The 25277-nt window shown below is 36.6% G+C and overlaps 3 protein-coding genes and 1 non-coding gene across 5 annotated transcripts; 3 read left to right on the top strand and 1 right to left on the bottom strand.

The window, feature by feature from the left end:
- Positions 1-1596: 1596 nt before the first annotated feature.
- Positions 1597-6830, top strand: LOC104242623 (ubiquitin carboxyl-terminal hydrolase 2). 2 transcript variants are annotated; one of them, XM_009797699.2, is made up of 4 exons: positions 1597-1760; positions 2322-2408; positions 2660-5418; positions 6354-6830. In XM_009797699.2, exons 3-4 carry the CDS (start codon positions 2666-2668, stop codon positions 6586-6588), a joined length of 2988 nt encoding a protein of 995 aa, XP_009796001.1. In that variant the 5' UTR covers positions 1597-1760; positions 2322-2408; positions 2660-2665; the 3' UTR covers positions 6589-6830. The 2 variants fall into 2 exon arrangements, with proteins under 2 accessions (XP_009796001.1, XP_009796000.1); XM_009797698.2 differs by lacking the exon at positions 2322-2408.
- Positions 6831-7358: 528 nt separating this feature from the next.
- On the top strand, positions 7359-15403 carry LOC104242630 (xyloglucan endotransglucosylase/hydrolase protein 2-like). The gene is made up of 3 exons (XM_009797705.2): positions 7359-7453; positions 14162-14355; positions 14968-15403. The coding sequence occupies exons 1-3, from the start codon at positions 7400-7402 to the stop codon at positions 15344-15346; spliced, it is 627 nt and encodes a 208-aa protein (XP_009796007.2). The 5' UTR covers positions 7359-7399; the 3' UTR covers positions 15347-15403.
- Positions 15404-15712: 309 nt separating this feature from the next.
- Positions 15713-23051, bottom strand: LOC104242624 (O-fucosyltransferase 1). The gene is made up of 9 exons (XM_009797700.2): positions 22841-23051; positions 22585-22735; positions 21247-21325; positions 21053-21123; positions 19579-19667; positions 18513-18636; positions 18149-18432; positions 17682-17811; positions 15713-16949 (listed from the first exon to the last, which is right to left on the bottom strand). Exons 1-9 carry the CDS (start codon positions 22846-22848, stop codon positions 16335-16337), a joined length of 1551 nt encoding a protein of 516 aa, XP_009796002.1. The 5' UTR covers positions 22849-23051; the 3' UTR covers positions 15713-16334.
- Positions 23052-24336: 1285 nt separating this feature from the next.
- TRNAY-GUA (transfer RNA tyrosine (anticodon GUA)) lies at positions 24337-24431 on the top strand. The gene is made up of 2 exons: positions 24337-24373; positions 24396-24431. It is a non-coding gene; the product is annotated as a tRNA-Tyr (tRNA).
- The last annotated feature ends 846 nt before the right edge of the window (positions 24432-25277 follow it).

Raw genomic sequence — 25277 nt, 5'->3', positions numbered from 1 at the left:
AATCTACTAATCTCAGGCCACTTTAGATTGCAAGTAAAGGTGATGAAAAGATCAGGGTACCTAGCCTATTTGCATATTGCCATAACATCTTGATAGTTTTGAATCATGTATCGTGCACCCCCTGTGAAGCTGGACGGTAGAATTATCCTTTTTCCTTGAGAAGAAGGAATAATTTCTCCATGCAAAATATCTTGTAAGCTTTTATACATGTGAAATCTCAACTTTTTTTTGATTGAGCCTAATATACCTTAATCGAGAAGATTCGATCATTGTATATGCATCAACCAAGAATTGCTGAAATAATCTTCTAGAAGACACAATCGTCAGAACTTCATTATTCCTTTCTTGTATTTATAAGCAAAATACTCTCGCATGCTAACACATTTTCTTCCTCCAGCTGATTCATCATCTCCCTCGAAAGGAATATCCTCTCTATATCCATCTTCACCATATGGAAATAGTAAAGGATATTGTAACCCTAAATAGGCAGCATTTAATTCATTTATCTTTTGTAGCTGTCCGGATTGGGTTTCGATAATGATGTCCCTATCACATCTAGATAGTTCAAAATCTCCCACCACCAAAGCAGCTACCTCTGAAACCGTAGGCAAGTTGTATCTTCTTCCATCGGTGCTCCTTTTTCCTATCAATCTGATTCTAACATTGGAGCTTCTATCTTCTTGAAATCTATCTCTTATGGAGAATTAGCTATGAACGTCTTTTGAATGACGTGATAATATAACTTTTTTTAACACTCTGGAGTCTCGATACATATGAATTAGTCTCTTTTGTAATATGCATATATAATAAAGACTTATGTGTCACATTATTAATTTTTTGAAACATCAATTGTGAGTATCAAAATAAGGAATCTTTATACAAATAGTTGGCCCATTTATTTTTTTAGCATATAATATAAATTAGGGAGAAATTTAGAAATAGCTAGATTTACAACTGGTCATTCAAAAATAGCCCAGTTTCAAAAGTAATCGAAATTTAGCCACTTTTCATGTAAAGATAAATCTGATCGAACACACTGTTCAAAATCCGGAAAATACGCCCGTATATTATACTGGAGTTCCAGCATAAGTATGCTTGAACTCCAGCATATTATACGGGAGTTCCAGGATAACTATGTTGGAACTCCAGCATAATATGTTGGAGTTCCAGCATAAGTACACTAGAACTCCAGCATAATATATTGGAGTTCCAGCAAGTATAAATGTCCAGTATAATATACTGGAGTTGGGAGCACCGGTGCTCCAGTCTCCCGTATATTATACAGGAGTCATCAAAGTATACCGGTCCAGCATAATATGCTGGAGTTCGTACACAGATGCACCGAACTCCCGTATATTATGCGGGACCGGTCTCTGTTGCAACAAAATAGTGGCTATTTTTCATTGACTTCGTAAACGGTGGTTATTTTTGAATGACCGGTCCAAAAATTGGTTATACCGTGCTATTTTAACTATAAATTATGGTTATTTTAAATTTAAAATGTTGGGTGGACGATTATTGAGATTTTGGCCCAAAGACGGTGATGCTTGTAGGGCTTGGCCTATTGAGGTTTTTGAATTTGCCCCACTGCCCACTCGGAGATTTTACCCCCCTCAAACAGAAACACAATTCCCCTTTGGCACCCTCTCTCACCATAGAGAGAGGTAGCGGTAGAATACGAAGAGGTGCCACAACCCCACTCTCTCTCACACACACACAGTGAGGAGGAATTTCTCTGCCTTTTTACACCATAGTTTCTGGTAAATCTCTGAAAAATCCTTTCTCTTTAACTTGTATTTACATACCCTTTGAACTGTAATCCACAGATAAAAACACTGAAACAAAATAAATCAAACATCCTTTTTGTTGCTTTTATTCTTATGGGGGAGACTTTTTTTCTGGTATTTTTTAATTACTAGATGATGATATTAATTAATTAGAATGAAATTCAAAATGTTTAGTACACTTGCAACCTAGTTTAACTTAAACTCCAAGCTTTATCCCCCTCTTCATTGCAAAAGCTAATTTCTTTTTTACTTACTGTGTTAATTAGATCATTGTGCTTGTGTGTGTCACCAGTTATATATGAATGCACTATGAATTCAAGCTTCTTTTTCGTCAACTTGACTATACACAGTGTGTGTGTGTGTGTATAATGTTCTGTTGAGTGTATTTGGTTTGAATTCGACTCTTGAACACTTTTGATTTTAAAAAATACTTACATAATCAGGTCATTAAAAAGCTAATCACAAGTAAATGTCGATGATAAGTACATAGTTGTAACCTGAAAAATATTCTAGCTAACCTTTTTTTTTTGTAAGATTGATGTCCAAGCCAGCTTGCATGCGCCTCGATTGTTTCACCGCATATATGTTGCCTCCCACCAGCACAATTATCAAATAGCACAGGTATCAAATAACTCTGTCCATCAAAGCTTGGGCAGATAGATGCAAAGAAATTACCTAGTGTTATTTGTCTCCGATTTGAACCTGAGACCTCATGGTTCTCCTCCGACTGCATTGATCACTAGACCAAACCTTGGGTGCTATGTTCTAACTGACCTACCACAACCAGTTAAATGACATAAATAGTGTAGAAATAATTTGCACTGTTAGTACGTACAAGTTAAATCCATTTTGATGTTTGTGGTCGTTTTTAGGGAATAATGGGGAAAAAGGCCAAGAAAAAGGCGAGAAGTGGTGTCAAGGAGAAGCGGAATCCCTTAGCATCTGCAAATCCTATTGATCAAAATAGCAATCAGAATATTGGAACTCCTGATGATGGAGTAGTTGTGGTAAATGATAGAAAAGAATGTCCACATGTCGATAAGGTTATTGATGTGGAGAAAGTCACTGCTAAACTTGAGTCTTCGGAACCTGTTAGGTGTGAGGATTGCAGGGAAGGAGTAGCTGATAGACGAGCTAGTAAGATGAAAGGCAAACATGGGAAAAAGAAGGGAGGCGCAGATCCCAAGCAGGGGTCTAAAGCCATTTGGATCTGTTTAGCATGCGGCCATTTCTCGTGTGGAGGTGCTGGGTTCCCTACTACACCTCAGAGCCATGCAGTTCGGCATGCAAGACAGTACCATCACCCTCTTGCTGTACAGTTTGAAAATCCTCAACTGCGCTGGTGTTTTCCATGTAGCACACTGATTCATGCTAAGAAAGTAGAGGATGGCAGTGAACAGAAAGATGTATTTCAGGACATTGTGAAGATGATTAAAAAGCGACCGACTGAAGGGCTGGCTATTGATGTGGAAGCTGTTTGGTTTGGGAGTGGGAGTATCACTAGCGGGATCAAATCAGAAGCTTCTGCTTCACTTGATGCTGATGGAAAAAGTGGTTATATAGTTAGGGGACTGGTTAATTTAGGGAACACATGTTTTTTTAATTCAATAATGCAGAACCTACTGGCAATGAATAGACTACGGGATTACTTCCTTAAGTTTGATGGTTTTGCTGGTCCTATTACTGCTGCTCTGAAGAAGCTCTTTTCTGAGACAAGCAATGAAGGTGCCTTGAAAAGAACTGTAAATCCAAAAGCTTTCTTTGGTTCAATCTGTGCCAAGGCTCCACAATTTCGAGGATACCAACAGCAGGACAGTCACGAATTGCTTCGTTGTTTACTTGATCGTCTGTGTACTGAGGAATTGATCGCCAGAAAACAAATCAAATCTTCTCAGGATGGTGGCAAGTCCCTAAGTGCATGTCCAACTTTTGTTGATAACATCTTTGGTGGTCGACTCTCGAGCACTGTTAGTTGTCTTGAATGTGGGCACACTTCAGTAGTGCATGAACCATTCTTGGATCTCTCGTTGCCTGTTCCAACAAAAAAACCTCCAGCTAAAGGAGCTAAATCAGTATTCCGTGCCAAAAAATCAAAACCTCCTATGAGAAGTGTAAAAGTTCGCCCTAAAGTTATCAGAGATGCAGCTCCTCCTACTGCTCAAAGTGCCCAAGGAGATGGGGAGAAATCTGTCACTGAAGGAATGGCAGTTCCTTCTGCTGATGTATCACAAGATTTCATTGATGCTCGTGTTATGGCTGACTATATGGGTTTAACTTCACAGAACTTATGTTCCTCTCGTAAGTCCGATAATGCGCAAAATTGCGAGGGCATGTCTAGGACGTTGGCTTCAGCGGACAATTTCACATGGTTGGATTATCTCGATCAGGATACACTGCCAAATGGTGATGATGTGGTTTCACAAGTTGATCACATGCTGACTAATCAGGTTTCTGAAACTGAAAATTCTGTTCAACCTGTTGATGCTTTGCAGAATAATCTGGTTGCTGATACAGAGATGAAGTTGACATGTATAGACAACGCTTGTTCTCCTAATAATTTAATGCGCTTGAATGATCAAGGACAATCCAAATCACCAGACTGCGATATAGCTTCTGAGTTCAGTAAAAAGTTACTGGTTAAAGACTCTGGAACAACAGATGCTATAAATGTTGAGCACAGCTCAGCATTCTGCAGCCGTATTTGCTCTGTGGATTCAAATCTTGGAACAGATTCATATACGAAGCCATCGGAAGATGAAGCCCCACTACAGTTACAAGATTCCGAGGTTCTGTTACTTCCTTACAAAGAAGTAACCTCAACTGCTGATGACATGTTAAAAGGAGGTTGCAAATCCTCAACTGCTGTTCGTTGCGAACAAGATTTATTGGACTTCAATGGTTTTGGAGACTTATTTAATGAACTTGATTCTGATGCACAACCTTCTGAACAGCCTTTGTGCAGTTCTGCTGCTTCTCAGGCCAATGGTAGCAGCGAGTCTGATCCGGAAGAGATTGATAATAGAGATGCTCCAGTGTCAGTGGAGAGTTGTTTGGCTTATTTTACAAAGCCCGAGCTTCTTTCCAAAACTGAACATGCTTGGAAATGTGAAAATTGCACAAAAGTTCTAAAAGAAAAGAGGATGAGATTTAAGAATAAATTGATGAAGCCTAGATCACATAATATTATGAACATACGGGAGGACCAAAATCCAAATGGTGCATCTTCTTCAGGAGAAACTTTTGACGACAGGTTGTTGTCCCAAAAGGGAACCAGTCCTCGAGCTGAGCAAGATTCAGCCTCTTGGCTATCAGAAAATGGCACACAGGAAAATCAGGATGAAGATAATAGTCAAGTGAAAAGTGACTTTAAGAGCAATGAAGTTCAACTGCTGGAAGCTCCATTGGTTTCTGCTAATTCTGAATCTGAAGAAAGTGAGAATGAGGAGACAGTTGTTAAATGTGTTAAAGTTGAGAGAGATGCAACGAAAAGGATCCTAATTGATAAGGGCCCTCCTATTTTGACGATTCACCTAAAGAGGTTCAGTCAAGATGCTCGAGGGCGCCTGAGTAAGCTGAGTGGCCATGTGAATTTTAGAGATACCATTGATCTCAAACCATATATTGCAACCAGGTGTGTTGATTCTCTTTCATTTGGACTTTATATTATCTCTGGACTTTTGAGTATCCCTTGTTCATTAGACTGAGATTCGTGTGTTGATTCTCCTTCATTTGGACATGTAATTATCTCTGGACTTTTGAGTATCCGTTGTTAATTTTTTTTTAATGAGATTCTAATAATTTAATCCATATTTTAAGGGGGAAACCTAATAAATATCAGCCAAAAGCTTTGGAGTACATATTAGGAAGTTCAGAGGACAAGCTAGACGACATTTTGTTTAAAATCATTTGATAGTATGATGCATACTTCTTACCTTCTAAAGGTCAATGATTAGACATCATTTGTGGGTTAATAATTTGGATTTTGTCAAAGACCTCTGGCTTGAACTAGAAGATACTATATTAGAGCAATATTCTCTAGCTTGCATTCGCAATGAATTTGATACAAAATAGCGCAAGACTAACTGAAAAACGTATGGAGTAGGAAGCGGCAAAAATCATAGTATTGGAGCAAGAAGGTAAAAGTCGACAAAACTGCAGTTTATTCTTAGGACCCAGTATGGGCAGGGGCGGATCTAAAGGGAATTTATGGGTTCATATTTGACTATGAACCTAGTTATTACTGTATATTAACTTGAAGTCATTGTCGGAACCCATAATTATAAAATCTTGGATCCGCCCAAGTAAGGGGATATTTTAGTGCTTGTGGTGCTTGCTTATTTACTGTGTTAATTTTACTTGTATATTTGCTTCTCAATACATTCCCAGCATGTTAGCTTGAAGCTTTGTATTTCTAATGTCCTTTATAGTATGTCATCAAATATCAAAGATTCGTCCATAAAATGGTCATATGTTCAATGCACACGCAAAATGTCATCGTTCTAAAAGTTTCTGCAAAATGGAATTTCTCTGTTGAAATGGCGTGCTGATAACTTAATGCCGTTTCAGGTCCCTGCAGAAGGAGATATACAAATACTGCCTTATTGGTGTAGTCGAACACTCAGGGACGATGAGGGGAGGTCATTATGTTGCATATGTTAGAGGAAGTCCTAAAATCACAGGGAAAGACAAGAACGCGGAAGATTTTGCGTGGTATTATGCAAGCGATGCTTATGTTCGCGAGGTCTCTTCGAAAGAAGTTCTTAGTTGTGAGGCATACATTTTATTCTATGAAGAAACTTGATATATAAATTTTTCTGAAATTTATGATTATTTTGAGTCATACACATACACAGAGAAGGAAAGGGAAGGGGTGTGGTAGGGGAGAGTGAGTGTATTACTACATTCTCTCAATATTAACACCCATATTTTTTGTTCTTTTTTTTTTCTTTTTCAAATTTTGATGTGCTGTAAGCTTAAGGAAGTACAACTTCGAAAAAATGTATAACTTGAGAATGAGAATATGATTAATTTTGCATTTTGACACATCAGTTACTAAAATCCCTCCTTCACCCCCCCCCCCCCCAACCATCCTGTCATGCTATTTTTTTTTTTTTTTTTTGTATGAATTGAAGGCATATTTATTGATCTAATTCAATTTAAGCCACTTTAAAATTCTTTATTTACTCATTCAATCCAATTAAAAGAAGAAAAGAAACCCACCTTCTAAATATCTTAGAGAAATAGATTTTATTTTATTTTCTTAAAAAGGGATAAGTTTTAGTGCAACTTTGTTATTTACTGAATGGATTTCCTTCTATTAAGTGTTCTTTTGGTATTAAGTAGAGTTTTTGAAGGTCAAGCTTTACCCTTTGATAAAAGTTACAAGATTTCTTGGGGGGACAATAATTTGAAGTCCTTTAACAATGGAGAAGAAATTCAGCTATCCCTTAATAATTTTTCTGGTGATATTCCTTTTGTAATTTTCTTATTTCTTCTTTTTTTCAGTTTTTATTTTTAGAATCTTAAATATCAAATTACAATTTTTTAAAATATAATTATCTGCAGGATCTGGAATTCAGTCCAAACTAAGTTATGGCTCGGGATCCTTCAAAATGAGAATAAAGCTACCGAGCAAAGACACAGCTGGAGTAGTGACGTCCTTCTATGTAAGAACATACACTTAATTTCGCGAGTTATACAAATTATTTATTAACTATATGTTTTTATGAATATTTTATCTCTTAGAATCAAACAGACATGATGCATGAATAACGCAAAATGAGAAAAAAAAAATTATATATGTGATATCAATTAGTTGAGGTTAAGTTGTAATCATGTACGTTTACATTTTTTAATCTTGTGAGAGATTTATATACTAATAAAACACAATTTTTAGTGCTAAAAGAATTGTTTTTTATAACTATTGATTAAAAAGGACTTAAATTGAGCGACATAGACAGTGAAGACTCTAGTCGACGCCAACTTGTTTGGGATTGATAGCCTAATTATTGTTTGTTGTGAGTTTGCTAAGTTTTATAAATATTTCATTACTTTATAGGTGGGAAAATTGTTATATAGATATTGATGTTAATGAATTTTATCTTAAATAATTCTAACTATCAGTTTACTGGGTGTTTTCTAGGAAGGAGGTGGGGTAGTATGCGGAAATTATGTTTTGGATAAACTGTAGAATTTCAAGTTCTCAGGCACACTCCCCGAGGAGCCTGAGTACAAGAATTTTTAGCTTTCCATGAACACCATTAGACAGGCCTCGAAATTCCGACCACTCCACTGAAATTTTTCCGACGAAACAGCCTCCACGCGCCGCCACGCGCGGCACTTTTCGGCGACCCAGTCACCACGCGCCGGGCGCGTGAGCCATTTTCCGGCATCTTTTCAAAAAAAAATTTGGACAGCTTCCTGTACTGCTAATTCCGACCAGATCGGTACAATTTTTTCAGATTTCCGACGACTTTTATTTTTCCGGGAGCGGGAAACCTCTGTTTTAGCCAAAATTTCAGTTTCTTTTACCTCAACAACTCAACTGTGATGACCATCAAATACTCCTTATAATTTCCATAACCTGAACAACTGGGTTGTACAATATGGGAGACAACCAGATTTATTTCAACGCAGGATTCAAATCTTTTGACATCACCAGATGGAATTCCAACAAAGAGGTATGGTTCGAATGGGTGGAGAGAAGCCGCAGCATGATGAGACGTTCATCCATGGGCAGAAAGGTAATGTAATGGATTTGTTTTGTACTTAAAGAAGAGTCGAAAGATCAAATGAATTTAGTGAAGCGATGGAAGTACAAGGAACATATGACAGAACATTTCTGTACCAGGAAATTCAACGTTCATGGAAGATACATGAGCATTCTGTCACTGAAGGGAGAAGGGAGGTCTGTTATTATAATTCCAGAGTTAACTTTGAATGCGGGTTGGAAAGACATAGCAGCTAAGATAGAAAGATTCATACATCAGACCCCCAAAATGAATCCCACAGCCCCACCTAGAATCATTGTGGACAACTACCCTTATGTCAAAGCAATCAAGGAGAGTAAATGGCAATCCAATATCCTTTGAGAGGCAAAGGTCAGCATAAACAATGGAGATATCTCTGTTGTGGAACCGACAGGTAGCGAGGATTCTAGTTTACTAAAAAGATGCATTATCGGATTTTTTGGGAAAGAAATCAATGAGAGACCCACTCTAGCAAACATAAAGCGATGGGCTAGTGCGTCATGGAACAAAGCATATGGAGTAAACATGTATGAAATGACATGCAACATGTTTCTTTTTGAATTTCCAAACAGATTCATGGCGGAGCAGATTATGCAAGGAGAATGGAGTTGGAAAAAGTTCAAGCTTCATCTGGAATGGTGGAGTCATACTGCTGGATGCATTCCAAACTCACAAATCGAGGAAACATGTTGGATTAGAGCCATGAAGATTCCTTTACATCTATGGTCACAAAAGATCTTCAAAGAAATAGGAGATCTCTGTGGGGATGGATAGCTACTGAAGAAGAAATTGATCTCAAAAATCATCTTAAGTGGGCAAGAATTAAAATTGTTGGTGATGGCATAAAGACTCCTAATGAGTTAGGATTGAAAGAGACGGTATCAAATTTTTCATCCCAATCTGGGCTGAAAGACAGACAAGATATGAGTTGAAGATGCAAGAAAGCGAACAATGTTTTGAAATAGAGAGATATTTGAACAATCTAGTGGGGTGCACCATATTGCAAAACACTGATAAAGGAAAGACAAATGTGCAATTTACACAAGGTTCGAGTTCGATGAATCAGAGCAGTAAAGCGACAAACAACGAGCTGAAATCCTATGACTCCGACTTGGCTGCACAAGTCATTTTTAATGATCTCTCGTGTGAGTTTTCTGATAATATTAGGCTGAAGCCTTGTATGGAGGAAATGGGTGGACATTCTTACCTGGGGGCAAAAGAGTCCACTCCAGGGGATCCAATCCCCAATGAAAACCTTGAAAGTATGCCAAAGGCAACACTTAACAGTTGTAGTCAGCCAGAAGGTGGAGCAGAGATAGCAAGACTGGAACAAAAGGCAGGGGAGCAGAGCACAAAAACAAATATGGGGGAAGATCAGGTTGGAAGTGCTTTGGAACAACTAAAGCACTTTAGCTCTATCCAAGATTGGGAAATCGAGGAGGTGAATCCTATAGCAATTCAGTAACACAATCCATTAATGGATAAAGACATGGATGCAACACTATGGGTTCATCAAAATATGATCAAATTGGGGAAAATGTTTGGAGTAGATTTTCAAGGCCATGAAGAAGAAGCATTGGAGTTGTTAATGCAAATTGACAGTTGCAGACATGTTAGAAGGGTGGAGACAGAGTTGGAGGTGAAGAAACAAAGATTCAAAGTATCACTGGAATTAAAAGGTTTAACTTCGTTTGATGTCAAATTCAAGAGTGACGGGAAAAGGAGTAGGGGAAGAGATCTATCAATCATTTCAATATGAAGGTCAAAGTAATTTCCTGGAATGTAAGGGGATTAAACGAAAAGAAGAAAAGGGAGATCATAAAAAGTCAAGTGCAGAACTGGAGGTCAGACATTTTGATGCATGCAAGAGACAAAAGTGGAGGGGGATATTAAGGAAATAGTCAGTCAAATATGGGGTGGTAGATGGGTGAGGTATGCAAGTTTAGAAGCTAGCGGCACGAGAGGGGGGATTTTGTTATTATGGGATTGCAGAGTATGGAAAGGGGATGTGTTACAGACTGGTGCATACACTTTGACTTGCAATTTCGAGGCTCTTTTACAGAATTTTCAATGTCACATAACAGGAGTGTATGGCCCCAAATTGTAGAATAGAAAGGAAAATAGTATGGAGAAAAATTGGTTCAGTGAGGGGATTGATGGAAGGTCCTTGGGCAGTTTGTGGCGATTTTAACGTTACAAGGTACCCTTCTGAAAAACGGGAATGTTCAAGGAGATCCAAAGCGATAGTGGAATTCTCGGATTTTATAAAAGATATGGAGTTGATAGATCTACAACTTGAAGGAGGCTACTATATTTGGTTCAAAGGGGACAATCATACAGCCGCTTCAAGAATCGATAGATTTCTCATTTCAGAAGATTGGGATGAAAGCTTCAGAAACATCAAGCAAACTATCCAACAAAGGTTGATTTCGGACCATTCACCTGTGGCTCTATACTGTGGTGCGTGGGAACAAGCTAAATCATACTTTAAGTTTGAAAATTGGTGGCTGAATGTGGAAGGTTTTGATGACAGAATTAGAGACTGGTGGGCATCTTTTGAATTCTCAGGAAGACCATATTACATTTTAGCTTGCAAGTTAAAAGCTCTCAAGGGCAAGCTAAAAGAATGGAGCAGAGTTTATGAAGGTAATTTGGGACTGCAAAAATCAAAATTGCTAAGTCAACTAGCAGGTTTTGAGACAACACAACAACTAAGAGCGCTGACATAGGAGGAATCAGTGAGGAAAGCAGCTACTCTAATGGAGATTGAGGAACAACTCAAGAATGAAGAAATTGTATGGAGACAAAAATCAAGAGCTTTGTGGCTCAAAGAAGGGGACAGGAATACAAAAAATTTCCATCGCACAGCAAATGCACACAAGAGAAACAACAACATTGATCAACTAATGATTCGACATGAAGTAGTCGAGGATCCAGACAGAATAGAGATTGAGATAACTGAATTCTACAAGGAGTTATACAAAGAACCTGAAGAGTGGAGACCAACGGTCAATTTCGAAAATAGCTCAAGAATTTTTGAATCAGAAAGGGAGTTTTTACAGAGTAACTTTGAGGAACAAGAAGTTTTGACCTGTTTGAAGATGTGTGCAAGTGACAAGGCCCCAGGACTAGATGGATACACAATGGGTTTTTTCAGAAAGTGTTGGGACATTTTGAAGGAAGACATCATGGCGGCCTTCAACAACTCCCATTCTCAGAAGATGTTTGAGAAAAGCTTCAGTGCAACATATATAGCTTTGATTCCAAAGAAGACATGTGCGAAAGAATTGAGAGATTTCAGACCGATCAGTCTGATAGGGAGCTTCTACAAATTGCTCTCAAAAGTCTTAACCGAAAGACTTAAGAGGGTGGTAGGGAAAATTGTCGATGCTCAACAAATTAACTTTCATCAATGGAAGATAAATAATAGATGCTGTGTTGATTGCCAACGAAGCTGTGGATTCAAAAATAAAAAAGAAGGAACCTGGAATTTTATGCAAATTAGATATTGAGAAGGCCTATGATCATGTAAATTGGAGCTTCATACTCAGAATGTTAGAACTAATGGGTTTTGGGCAAAAATTGAATTGATGGATGAAATTTTGCATATCTACTGTAAAATTCTCCATTCTCATAAATGGATCTCCTAAAGGTTTTTTCCATTCACACAGAGGTCTAAAACAAGGTGATCTTTTATCTCCCTTTCTATTCATTATAGCCATGGAAGAATTGAACAACATGATCAAAACAGCTAAAGTTAGTGGATGGGTTAAAGGTTTTGAGGTAAACAGAAGTGAGGCAAACAATCTAGAGATCACACATCTCCAATATGTTGATGATACTCTAGTCTTCTGTGATGCCGAAAAGGACCAACTTAGATTCCTAAGAATCATTTTGGTCTTATTTAAGGGAGTCTCAGGATTACACATCAACTGGAGAAAGAGCAATATTTTTCCCATTAATGAAGTTAACAACATGGAGCAACTGACACAGATATTGGGAGGAGAAGTTGGGTCCCTACCAACTGTTTACCTTGGGATGCCTCTTGGTGCAAGATCCAAATCAAAAGAAATCTGGAATTCAGTCATAGAAAAGTGTGAGAAGAAGCTGTCAAGATGGAAATCACAATACCTATCATTGGGGGGCAGGCTAGTTCTAATCAACTCAGTATTAGACTCACTTCCTGCTTATATGATGTCTTTGTTCACAATTCCAGCATGCATTTTACAGAGATTGGACAAACTCCGAAGATCATTCCTTTGGCAAGGTAATAAGGAAAAAAAGGTCTTCCATTTAGTTAAATGGAAGACACTCACAATGGATAAAAAACAAGGTGGCTTAGGAATAAGGAATTTGAAGAACCATAGAAAGGCTCTTAGAATGAAATGGTTATGGAAGTACTCTCAAGAACACCAATCTTTATGGGGCAAAGTGATCAAAACAAAGTATGGTGAGGAAAATAACTGGGTGTCAAAAAAAGTCAGAACATCATATGGAGTAAGTGTGTGGAAATCCATCAGAGAACTTTGGCCTATAATGAAGAATCACTCCTCCATAAGAGTGAACAACGGAAGGAACACAACATTTTGGAATGATAATTGGTTAGGAAACAGAAGCTTAAAGGAAAGATACCCCGATATGTTTGGTTTAGCACAAAACCAGCATAAGACAGTAGCTGATATAAGGAGTCATCAAGGATGGGAAATCAATCTAAGAAGACAGTTGAATGATTGGGAGATAACAAGATTAGCTGACCTTTACAAAGAGCTGGAAGCATTTAAAGGATTACAGGAAGGTTTTGATTCACTTTGGTGGAAGAGGCACAACAGAGGGGTTTACCGGGTGAAGGATGCATATAAGATTTTGAATCATAATAATCAATAGGTGGACCTATGGCCTTGGAAACATATATGGAAAACAAAGATTCCATACAAGGTAGCTTGCTTCACTTGGCTACTAGCAAAGGAGGCGGTATTAACACAGGATAATCTCATAAAAAGAGGAATTTCTCTGTGCTCAAGATGTTTTCTGTGCAGGGAAAATGCTGAAACTGTCACACATTTGTTTCTACGTTGCAAGATTATAGACCAACTATGGAAAATCTTTATTAGTCTTAGGGGTATTTCATGGTCAATGCCATACAAGCTTAAAGATGTCCTTTATAGCTGGGAAGAAGCTGGAGCTGAAGCAACTAGTAGAGATAGATGGAAGACTGTCCCGGCTTGTATCTGGTGGACAGTTTGGAGGGAAAGGAACAATAGATGTTTTGAAGATAGAAGCAATCCAGTGCAGAAGATAAAACTCAATTGTATTCTTCTTTTTTGTTTTTGGTGCAAACAGATTTACATAAAAGATACATTGACAATCATAGACATACTAGGATCTTGCTAGGTCTCGAATTAGAACATCTACTAATCCTCTCCATGTAAATCTAGTTTTCAGTGCAACCTATGTACTGATGTTTTTAATATATACAATAATTACCAATTCAAAAAAAAAATTATCTTAAGTAACTAAATTAATATCTGTTGTGATGGAAGAGATAGTTGATTAAACTAGTTTATAAATTGTATTATTGTTTTATCTCTTCTTTTTTTTTAAATTGTTATTTTAACCTTTTGGCAGCTGATTTCACATACAAACAACCACGATGAATTAGATTTCGAGTTTTTGGGTAATAGAGAAGGGAAACCATACACATTGCAAACAAACGTATTTGCAAATGGTATCGGTGATAGAGAGCAGAGAATTCAACTTTGGTTCGATCCAACTGCAAATTTTCATGAGTATTCAATCCTCTGGAACTCACATCAGATTGTGTAAGTTTATTTATCTTCTATAGAATCATACGGTTTCCGGACCCAGTGCGAATGCGGGATATTTTGTTCATCGGGCTACCCTTAGAATTGTGTTTTTTTTCCTTTAACCATCCAATATCTAAAATTTACTGGTTTGACTAATTTGTTTCTCATCGGATAGGCCCACTGAGAAGGTTAATATTCATATTTCTTAGCTTTCACGCTTCCTTTCTCCCGCCTATTGTATCGGCTCGGCTTCATCGTAGGAGCTTCTGCTTCAAGATCTTTTCTGACCTTGACATTGTATCTGAAACTATTTCGATATTTCTTTAAGAGTAAAGCAAGACATAAAAATTTTACCGGCAAAATATTTTTTATTCCTAGGATCGAAACCGAGACCTCTTGTTCAGAGTCGAGAGATGTCAATCATTCCATCATACCTCTCAGCTCTCGATGCTCATATTATGTTTTCATTTAGCTATTTAATACATGATTATGGTCTAATTAATTTTCTTCTCTACCTTCACAAGGTAGGAGTAAGGTGTGCGTATACACTATCCTCCGCAGACCCCACTTGTGGGATTACACTGGGTATGTTGTTGCTGTTGATCTAATTAATTTGTTTATTTACAGATTTTTCGTAGACGAAGTACCCATTAGGGTTTACAAGAACAAATCCCATAGAGGAGTTGGATACCCTACACAATCAATGCAATCAGAGGCTACAATATGGAATGGAGAAACTTGGGCAACAGAAAATGGAAGTGCCAAAATCAATTGGTCTAATTCTCCATTCACAGCTCAATTCCAAGGCTTCACCATTGAAGGCTGCCCATTTTCTAATTATAGTTTGAACTGTAATTCTACCAACTTCTGGTGGAATTCCAAGCAATTTTGGAAACTAACTTATGCTCAAGAAAAATCATATAAGGACAGGCGCAAATATATGACTTATGATTATTGCAAAGACACCAATAGATTTCAAACCATTCCCCCAGAATGTACAAAGTGATTCTTAATTTGAAAGAAAATGGAGACTACGTAGAATTGCTCAATACTTTCTGGTTAAGTTTTCCCTTGTTCGTATATGAATAACACCTTCCCGTTATAGTTAAACACCAGCCGCACCTAACAGTGTGGTCTAGTGGTCAATGAAGTGGATGAGAACTATGAGGTCTCGGGTTCAAATTCATGTGAAGGCAAATTACACTAGGAGGTAATTTCTTCCCATCTATCCAAGCCTTGGTGGATAGAGTTACCCGGTACCTGTTGCTGGTGGGAGGTGGCAAGTATTCTGTGGAATTAGTCGAGGTGCGCACAACTGGCCCGGACACCATAGTTATCAAAATAAAAATAAATAAATACCAGCAGTCAGACCTGAAATAACAAATCTAGTGTATAATTGCAGATACTCGAAACCAGTAGTAGTCAAATATTAAAACACAATGATGAAATGTAGGGAAGAATCTACTTTCTTATTTGGAGAAGACATCAAATCAGATACAACAATGATTCTTGATGAAATAGGCATCGCCAAACACCAAAAGAGAACCTGAAAAAGTGAGCAGAATAAAATGTGCAGATTTCGACAACTCCAGCATCAAGTGGCTTGGTAAATGACTCCTTGATACTGCTCAAAAGAAGGTGATAATTCAGTCCCTTGGTCCTACATATAAACCCTTTCTGGATTCTCTCGTGTTGGAAAAGTAATTCGAACGCCAATCTCAAATACCAATCGACCATATTCTCCATACATCTAATTCCTGTAAACTAACCTCCTACTCAACCCCATTGGCAGCTACATTTATTGTTGTCAGGTGGTCAACAAAAATGTACAAGTATAACATCACAATAGCTCGATAAGAATGATTTGAGATAAGTGATACCTTTAATGCCAACCTATAGATAACAAAACCCTGGCTCATTTCTTCCATTTGACCTCATGGTGCGCATCATTTCAAAATCCAAAAATATCACCCCAGAAGTTTCACGCAGAACATCTACTTATCCACGGCTGACGTCAAATTTGATCTGCTTGCGTCGAAGTCACTGATTCCTTCATTCTCCAGTTGACTTTCTAAGATATCTTGAATATTATCTGGTGGACATTTATCAGCGGGATTTACGGCTGATTTTTGACAAAAGCACTCAGGCCAAGAATTAGTATAAAATGATTCAGGTGAGATCCGCTTATGAGGTCCACCAAAGCTTGTCTTTAACATGGCATGCCTAACTGCTTCCTCAAAACCTGCTGTATGACCCTTTTCACGATCGATAAAGATAGGGGCCAGCGCTTTCCTATCAGGTCGGATTGTTGTGCGAAAACCATAGTATAGCCGGTGACCAAGGAGATTGTTCGCAAAATTGCTTGGTCCATCATAAGTTGGCATGAAAATATCAGAGAGAAGACAGACCATATAATCCACAGCTGAGCCTAACAAGCCCCTTGTGTTCTTACCTAGCTCACCCGTGGTGTCCACTGTACTATGGTTCTCCAAGCGTGGGAACATGGACCGGAAAGGTTTCATGAATCGTTCACCACCAAAGAGCTCGCCTGCAGCAAGGTATATCCTAGTAGAGTTGTCAAAACCCATTGCACGTAAAATAAGACCCACCTGCCAAATTAAAACGTAAAATATCAATACCTGAATACCAATTTCCAGTTAACAATACAAAGTATCCACGCATATACTTAAATAATTCACAAAGAATTATTGAATTCCCTATTGTTTGAACGCCTTTCTACTGTGAACACTGGCGCGCATGTTAAGTAAGTCAAGTTAAAGTTGAGCTTCATCAAAACAAGAGAAAGACAATTCTTTTTCACAAACTCATTCAAGTCATTGAGAGGAAACTAAAAAACAGCATCTTCTCATACCCTGAATATCCTCACCTTGTTCTGTCATTGCTTCTTAAAATTTCAAAACTATTTCAGACTGAGATTAATACAAATATCATCATAAAAAATCACAAGGAATTTACAAACTCTCTGCCCGTCTATTTTTGCACCTTCCCATTGTGTTCCAAAAGGAGTTCTTTGATGGTGGTATTAAATGATATCAAGTTCCAATGACTAAACTTCTATAGTGATTTCCAGAGTTCCTCTTTACATAGATACACTTCCTTAAATGCCAAGTTATTTTCTCGGAAAAGCAGAGTCTACTTGAGATACAGACTATTGTTATCAGAAAGAATTAAAGCTACCTTTAAAAATCTTTAACCTCTACTCTCATCCAAATGATACATATTCACCCATTTTAAGATGGCTTTCAATCAAAAAATTATAGCAGGAAAATTGTAATTTTGAAGAACATCCACACATTGTGTACAAGTATCTACAAGATTACCTCTTCTGGAGTTAGTGGACATTTCCCAATCGCCCTTCTTTCATCGTAAACAAGTCTTTTTTCTGCAAAATTTTCCTGCCTATACTTCTTTAAAATCTTTTGCTCTTCAGGAGAAAATATGTCAAAGCACCTGCAGAAATGAGTCCAAGGTTAAACAGATCTCAAACTCATGCTAAAAAAAAAGATTTTTGGTCTACACTACTAGACACCCAACTAGAAGTACTTCATGGGCTAAGGATAACAATGGAATAGAGCAATTACTTTTGTAATCAGCTCATAAACTTTCCTGGCCAAAAAGGAACAGGAAAAGAAACAACGTGAGAAAGAGAAAAGAGATTTGAAGCTTATGACACTGTTTCAGTTTTCCCCCGGGCCACCTAAGAAAAGGACAGAGGATGGGGTACTAAAGCACCACTTGAGCTTTAACCTTTAATCAACTTGGGCGCACGCAGCAATGAGTTACTTACCCAGCAAATGCAAGCATATCCATCTCAAAACGAAGGTGTATCGTCATAAAGTGGCCTTGCGTACGAAGTTTAGTGACTATTGAGTTGCTTAACTCCATAATATGAGGCTTAAATTGAAGAGCATGATAATTAACTCGACATCTCAACCGCTGGTACTCAGGATTATCAATCTCTTCTGCCAGTCGATGTGAAAAAGGAGTAAGATAAATGGCACCATGTTCCTTCATCGTCTTTAGAGCCTCTGTTGTATACCAACTGATAGGAGCATCTCTAGGTGGTCGAATCTGGAATAAAAATGCTTTCATTTTAAGTCCATGAGAACCTCAAGAAGAACATTATCAAACTCTGCCGGCGCAATATATACCTGTTTTGCTTTTATCTTCTTGACCTTCCCATTTTTCCGAATTTCTGGAATACTTTCCACTATTCTTACATCATACTTCAATGTCTTGATAAAATGTTCAACGTCATAGATACCTTGAAATCCACTGAACATTAATAGAAATAAAGTTACATATTATGACTCAGTTAATGGTAAAAACTCAATCTACTAAATATATTGTGAGGATTATAAATCAATCAACAGGAAGCTTGGGGACTATGTGAATGGTAACAGACTAACTCCACCAAAAACTTTGAGGGACTGTCTAAAATACATCAATACCAAATTCAAGGGCAAGCTTCCTCCGTGAGCTATAAAGACATTGATGCAACAGTCTCAAACTTCTCACTGTAAACACCATAAGGCCATAGGATTTACTTAGCTGAGTTTAATCCTATTTTCTAGTAAACCTTTTGTAGAGCAGCACCAGAAACAAGAATAGCAAAATCACTCGGTAACATATCCAGTAATAACATCAGCAGTATAACAAATAAAATTCAAAAACATTAAGTAAAGAAAACTAAAAGTCTTGATGCCCCTGATTCAAGATGAGTTACTTAACTTCAAAATGTTTCTAACTCTTAGATGTCCTTTAATTTCTGAAGGCCATCTCTATCAGAGAAAGTCTACCAACAAATGGGTGCATGACTAGTATGTATACTGCTATATGCATAAAGATTCCCTTTTCTTCTTAAAAAATTCTTGAAATGGTTATAATTTCAAGAACAAAAAAAAGTAAACAGAGAGAGCACAAATATCACGCTCAAAATGATTTTCCCATGTGGAATTAAGGTACAGAATTATTTCAAGAGTATTAGATAAACTGCTTTCTACTTTCTTTTGACAGGTAAAATGTAACTTCATATTGGCCAGCCTGTTTTTTACTTTTTCTGATAGATTTGGAATAATATCGTGCATCTTATTGAGACATACTTAGAACCAATGCCATTATAGTACAGAAATTTAAGCAACATACTCAAATAAAAATGTCGATCTTGATACATGTTCTAAATGGTAGAAGAATTAGGAAACTCGAGGAAATAAGTACCTATCATCGTGCCAGAAGGAATTTGCATCCAACTCAGGTAGCACCAGTGTAGCATTCATAATTCTTGCAGCAAGAACTGCATTACAGATCTATAAAGTCACAAGTATTTGTTACGTTGAGTATAAGCAATTTATGCAACATAAATGATGAAAAAAGAGATACCAATCAATCAACAATCAGTTGCCAAATTAGCTAGATCAACTATATGAATTCTCATTATCCATTCTGGCCAGGTTCAATTCATTAAAATACAAAATAATTGTCTTTTAAGATGAATTAGGAGTTTTTAAAAACTACAGGTTCTCTAAATTCACATGTATCTGTACAAAGACATGCATATGCCTAGACAAAATAGAAGGACCTTAACAAACATCAGAGATAATATAAGTGCAACAACAATAACAACAACAAAAAAGTCGTCATCCTTGCATATGTAGAACTTTTGTTTGCATTATGTCTGTTCTTAGCTAAACATGCATTGATTACAAGAGACTACTCCAAGTCCTTTTAGATAATCTACCTTCACATGGATTGTCTATGTCATCCTCTTTTATCACCTTCAATCATGAGATTGTACATGATCAGTGCCTCTGGAAGTGCACAGAGGATATGGTCAAACTATTTCAGGTGACCTTACGACATATTATTCTGGTATTTTCACCTTCAGTCGGACGTGATCATTTCTGATCTTGAGCAATCTTCTATGACTATGAATCAACTTAACAACTGCATTTTAACAAAATTTATCTTGCGGACATCTTGAGCTAGGCCAACAAGCACTCCTATATAACACTACTTGCCTTTCAGACCCTTTCACTATATTTTATTGACCTCACATAGAACATTGTGAATCTAGTTAACACCTTATTTAAGAATAAACGAACAAATACTTGTTTGGACGGTATCACCGATCAATTGCACTTAATGAGGGCCCTAGCATACAGATGCAGTTGTCATTGGAATCTGATGTGAATCCATGGTGAACTCACATTAGCAATGAGAAGAGGTCTACACAAGAAATCATCGCGACTTAACCACCACTTCGATTTAATCATTGTTAGGTATCTATCACATATCACTCAACTTATTGTATCACTCCTATTTAAATTCTCAGCATTACATTTTCATCTACCATGCCACTTTACTAGAACACTAAGCCTAGACATGTGAATTGTTTGCTTAAAAATCAGAATTTTATTGACTTTTCTGTCCACAAGCTTATATTCCAACTACCTATCTGAATATACTTTTCTTGCGCTAGCTTCTTTGCACATCCTTCCAATAAGATGAGGAAACCTTTCCTATCTAGTTCTACTTCCGGAAGTTGATGTTGTTTGACTAACTATGTTACCTACTTCTGAAATTCATGTTCTTTGATAAAAACAACAATACAAGAACACAAGGAATTTACTTTGGTAAACAGATTATAGGAAGAAAATATTCATAAACCTCACACCAGGGATCAGTTACACACCGCACTACGTTGTTGGTTCAGACCACCATTACATCGAACCCGTAAATAGCCATTGCTTTCACTTGGAGGAGCTGCAAAAGAAGAGAAAAGATGCAGAAACATTGACATAAAGCTACAGAATTGAAGATTTAGAGATTGTAACTACTACATTCATTTTAAATTGGTTTAGGACATTGATGGGTAAAATTGCATACGAGGCCAATCTGATCGAGGAGCAGATGACGGCCTCCAACCCTTAGAATCGGCAGTTCCCCAGAGCGTCTCCGCATCGATCTGCTCAGATAGGGCAAAGCATATAAATACATACAATAATAATCAACTGAAGAAAAGTGAACTGCTAGTTCAGATTCCATGATGACACAGGATTAAGCATTTACATACAAAGATTAAGAAATGGCTCAACTCATGCAAGTATTACATATTAGGTAGTATGTGTTACTATATGCTAGTGTACAGGCTCATCTTTTGGGACTATGCAAGCATGGCCAATTCTATGAATCAAGAAGCCTCGTTTAATAAGAACATCTTTTTTGTCTCTACATCCTTCTACTGCCTATGACTTCAAATGATCAGACTATACCCTAGTCTTACTGACCCTAACAAGAGACATCTACTTTGATTAATGACAAATCCATATTTGAAGCAGATTGATCGATTATGAGAGCACATGACCAAGTTAACCTCATAGAATTATCCTCACGTACTTCAGTATTAAATTTTCTTCAAAAAGGTGCATATAACGTATTAGGATAGGTGATTAAGAGCTATCTGTTGCAAAAAATTTCACAAGAATGTGAAATATATAGATAATAAATTTAGAGAAAGAACATTACAAAGATAAAACCATCGCAAGGCCGTTAAATATTACATACTTGTTGAACAAGGTCAAGGTGAATTTATTAAGAGAAAACAAAAACATAAAATAAAATTGAACAAAAAAAAGAACATTAAAAAGAGTTTAAGTTCTATGCAAATAATTATTCAAGTTTACTTATTAGGTAATCACTTGATAAACATTAATTGGTAATATAGTAAAAATGATAACTAATCTACTATCACAAGTTAAAATTCACTAATAGCATAAAAAAACTTGTTGTATATAACTTAAACCCTATTAAAAATGACAACTGTAACACTAATCGACTGTAGAATCCCTAGAAAAACTAAGGATTCAATTTGTATGCATTGACATTGTAATGTATTTTTTACACCATCGATGTATTTAACCATTTATATCAGGTTACTTACCACTTATAAAGATTACTAATCAAGTTATTAAATAGAGTTACCTGCAATTACTTTTCAAGTGACGGAAAATATTTTTTTACACTGCCAGTGCACATAACCTAAGCTCATAAACTAATTACAAAAGTAAATTAGAGTGATCTTCTAGCTAAATCACCACATATCTAACAAAATTAAGCAACAAAAAACTACAAAAGCAAGCCAAGCAAATTCATCACTCAAAATTAGACGAAAAATGTTAAAATTCCAAACAAATAGCTACAAATACAAATAGCTTAAAGCAATACCTCAGCTGAAGGACCGTTACTGTTACTACTCGACATCGTCGTTAAAAGCATGAGCATACAGATCACGAGTACGATTACAGCAATCGAAAGCCTCGTGAACATAGCCTTAACGCCTCCTAATTGTTGCTTCAACGGTTGCCGATGCCCTGGCCTGTGAACAAAAATCCGTCATAACCATCAGATCCAAAACGTTACTAAATTAGCAGACTTTTTGTGAATATAAGAGATTTTATGTATGGAATTAGGCGAAATTTACCTCCGCATTTTTGCTGAGATCTGAGAAATAGAGAATGCTGTAGAGATTCAAATGTGCAGTACTGAGTGTGAAAAATTTTGTGTGCTGAATCTATGGCGAAATCTGCCGACAGTACGCGGATTGAGAGGAAATTAAGAGGGAGAGATAGTATAAATCGTGTTATGGACGTCAATTGTTTGTTAATTTTTAAAAAATAGTATTAGCTCATCTCGAGTTCAAAAATCGGAAGTAGATGCTTAAATTTAAACTTTTAAAAAATATTTATTAACCATCATTTTTTCTGTATTTAATAGATTATTTTGTAATACCAATTATTTGGAATTAAGGCATACTCTTAGCTAGCGTTTAGAATTTGATTGAAACTTGAAAAAAGAGTTTTTGGAATTGTGTTAAAAAATAAATCTTGAAAGTTGTAATTATATTTGGACATGTATTTTATTGGAAAAAAAATTAACGTTTTGTGAGTAAAAGAACAGCTAGACACTTCTATAGTGGGATCTCTTGAACCTATGATTAGTGAAAGCGGGTGAACCCCTTGCCCCTTCCCTGGCTCTCCTTGCACGTATACTGAGTCGCGGTGAAACTGAAAGTGGAAATAAAATTATGTATCTGCTGCGGTGCTTTGCTCCCTCCGGTTCGTTTATCTTGGGCATACGGGTCTTTTCCGGAAATAAAGGATTGCTACCCTTGTCCCTCGCAGCAACACCCCAAAAAAAGTTTCACCCAAAAGACGTCCTAAACTAGTTTTTGGGAACTTGAAAATAAATTCAAAATATTTTTAAAAATTGATCATATTCCATGAATAAACAGTATTTTCCATTTTTTATTCTGAAAAATTGTACCCAAAATCTATGGCCGAACGGGTGCTTAATTTCAATTTCACATCAAGCCTTCTCGGCTAAAGGGATCACGATATGTCAAAATTCTAATATATGTTTGGCAGTTTAGTTATTAGTATGCAACAGTATTAACAAATTTCATGATATTACCCATAATATATAACACAGGCTGATAGCTAAATGGATTATTCGAGGATCAAGGTACGATTGTGAATATAAAGATATCTTAGTTTAGAATTTTCTCTTACAATTTGAAAAACAAATGAATGACGTGAAAGGCTATTAAGTGTAACTAAATATCAAAATATTCATTAGTCCTACTCTTCCCTTTGAATAAAATGTAAATAGGAAATTAACTTGAAACATGTACAACAGTTATAGTGGGATGGATATGATCCCTTCACCCTTAACTAAAAATCTCGAACTCAAACCTTAAGAATGAAAGAAATCTTGATAAGGAATACTTTTTCTTTTAATGTATCTTACGCAATGCGAATCCATATTTATGTCAATACAGATACCCGACACCAAATAGGAAACCATAAAAATAATTAACTTCACACAAGGTGAGAAACCATTATTTGAGACAAGTAAAATTTAACTTGAGATGAAAAATGTAAAATGTTATTATAATATTAGTGTGCTTTGCATTGCAAACCGACCTTAGCTCAGTTGGTAGAGCGGAGGACTGTAGTCGGGTCAAAAGCCCACAGCTAATCCTTAGGTCACTGGTTCGAATCCGGTAGGTCGGATTTCTTTTTTGCTTTTTGGGGCATTTTTTATAATATTTTTGTAGTAGTTTTACTCTAAGAATTTTCATTTAAATATCGAAACAATTAATGGGAGAAATTTGGAGCTGTACTAGTGTTTGTGAACGAGTCAGCATAACAGACATTTATACATGGACTGACATACATACATGAATCATGATCTATTTTTTAAAAAAAAAATATTTTGCTAAAGTAATACATGATCTATATACTGCTAAGTTCTTTTACTCAATGAAAAAAATCGTATAAATGTTATAGAAAGTCGAGTAGTTAAGTTGGAGCATATCTAGTTCAGACAAGAATTTTGAAGAAAGTCAAGCATACTAAGTGTGCGTGATAATTAAAAATTCATAATTATACAATGTCTCGAGTTTTCCATAGAAAATATGTGGCGTAATAGTTACAAAATTGAGGCAGAGTTTGGTTATGTCTAATTTATTCACCATACATAAAAATGAACTTTGTCCAACATCATTATACAAGATAGAGCAATGTTTAACTTGTAGTTAAGGGGTGTACAAATCGATCCGAAAAATCGCACCAAATCGAAAAGTCAAACCAAGCCGACTAAAAAACCCAACTTGGTTTGGTTTGATTTGGTTTGGTATTGAGTAAAAAATCCGTAATCAACCCGACATATAAGTATATAATTTTTATATATACTTTTAAGATTTTATATAGAATTTTTTAAAAAAAATATCTAGAAATATTTGGGATTCTCTTGCGGGATATAAATTTTAATAGAATATGAAGTGCTCCATATTTATTGACGTTAAATAATGGATTGTATGATCACTTTCTTATCAAGTGTTACTGAAATGCGTCTAT

The sequence above is a fragment of the Nicotiana sylvestris genome, chromosome 5 (genome assembly GCF_000393655.2).
Source record: "Nicotiana sylvestris chromosome 5, ASM39365v2, whole genome shotgun sequence".
In the NCBI taxonomy this organism is placed as follows: domain Eukaryota; kingdom Viridiplantae; phylum Streptophyta; class Magnoliopsida; order Solanales; family Solanaceae; genus Nicotiana; species Nicotiana sylvestris.
The sequence above is the reverse complement of the archived record's forward strand: the minus strand, read 5'-3'. Positions and strand labels throughout refer to the sequence as shown.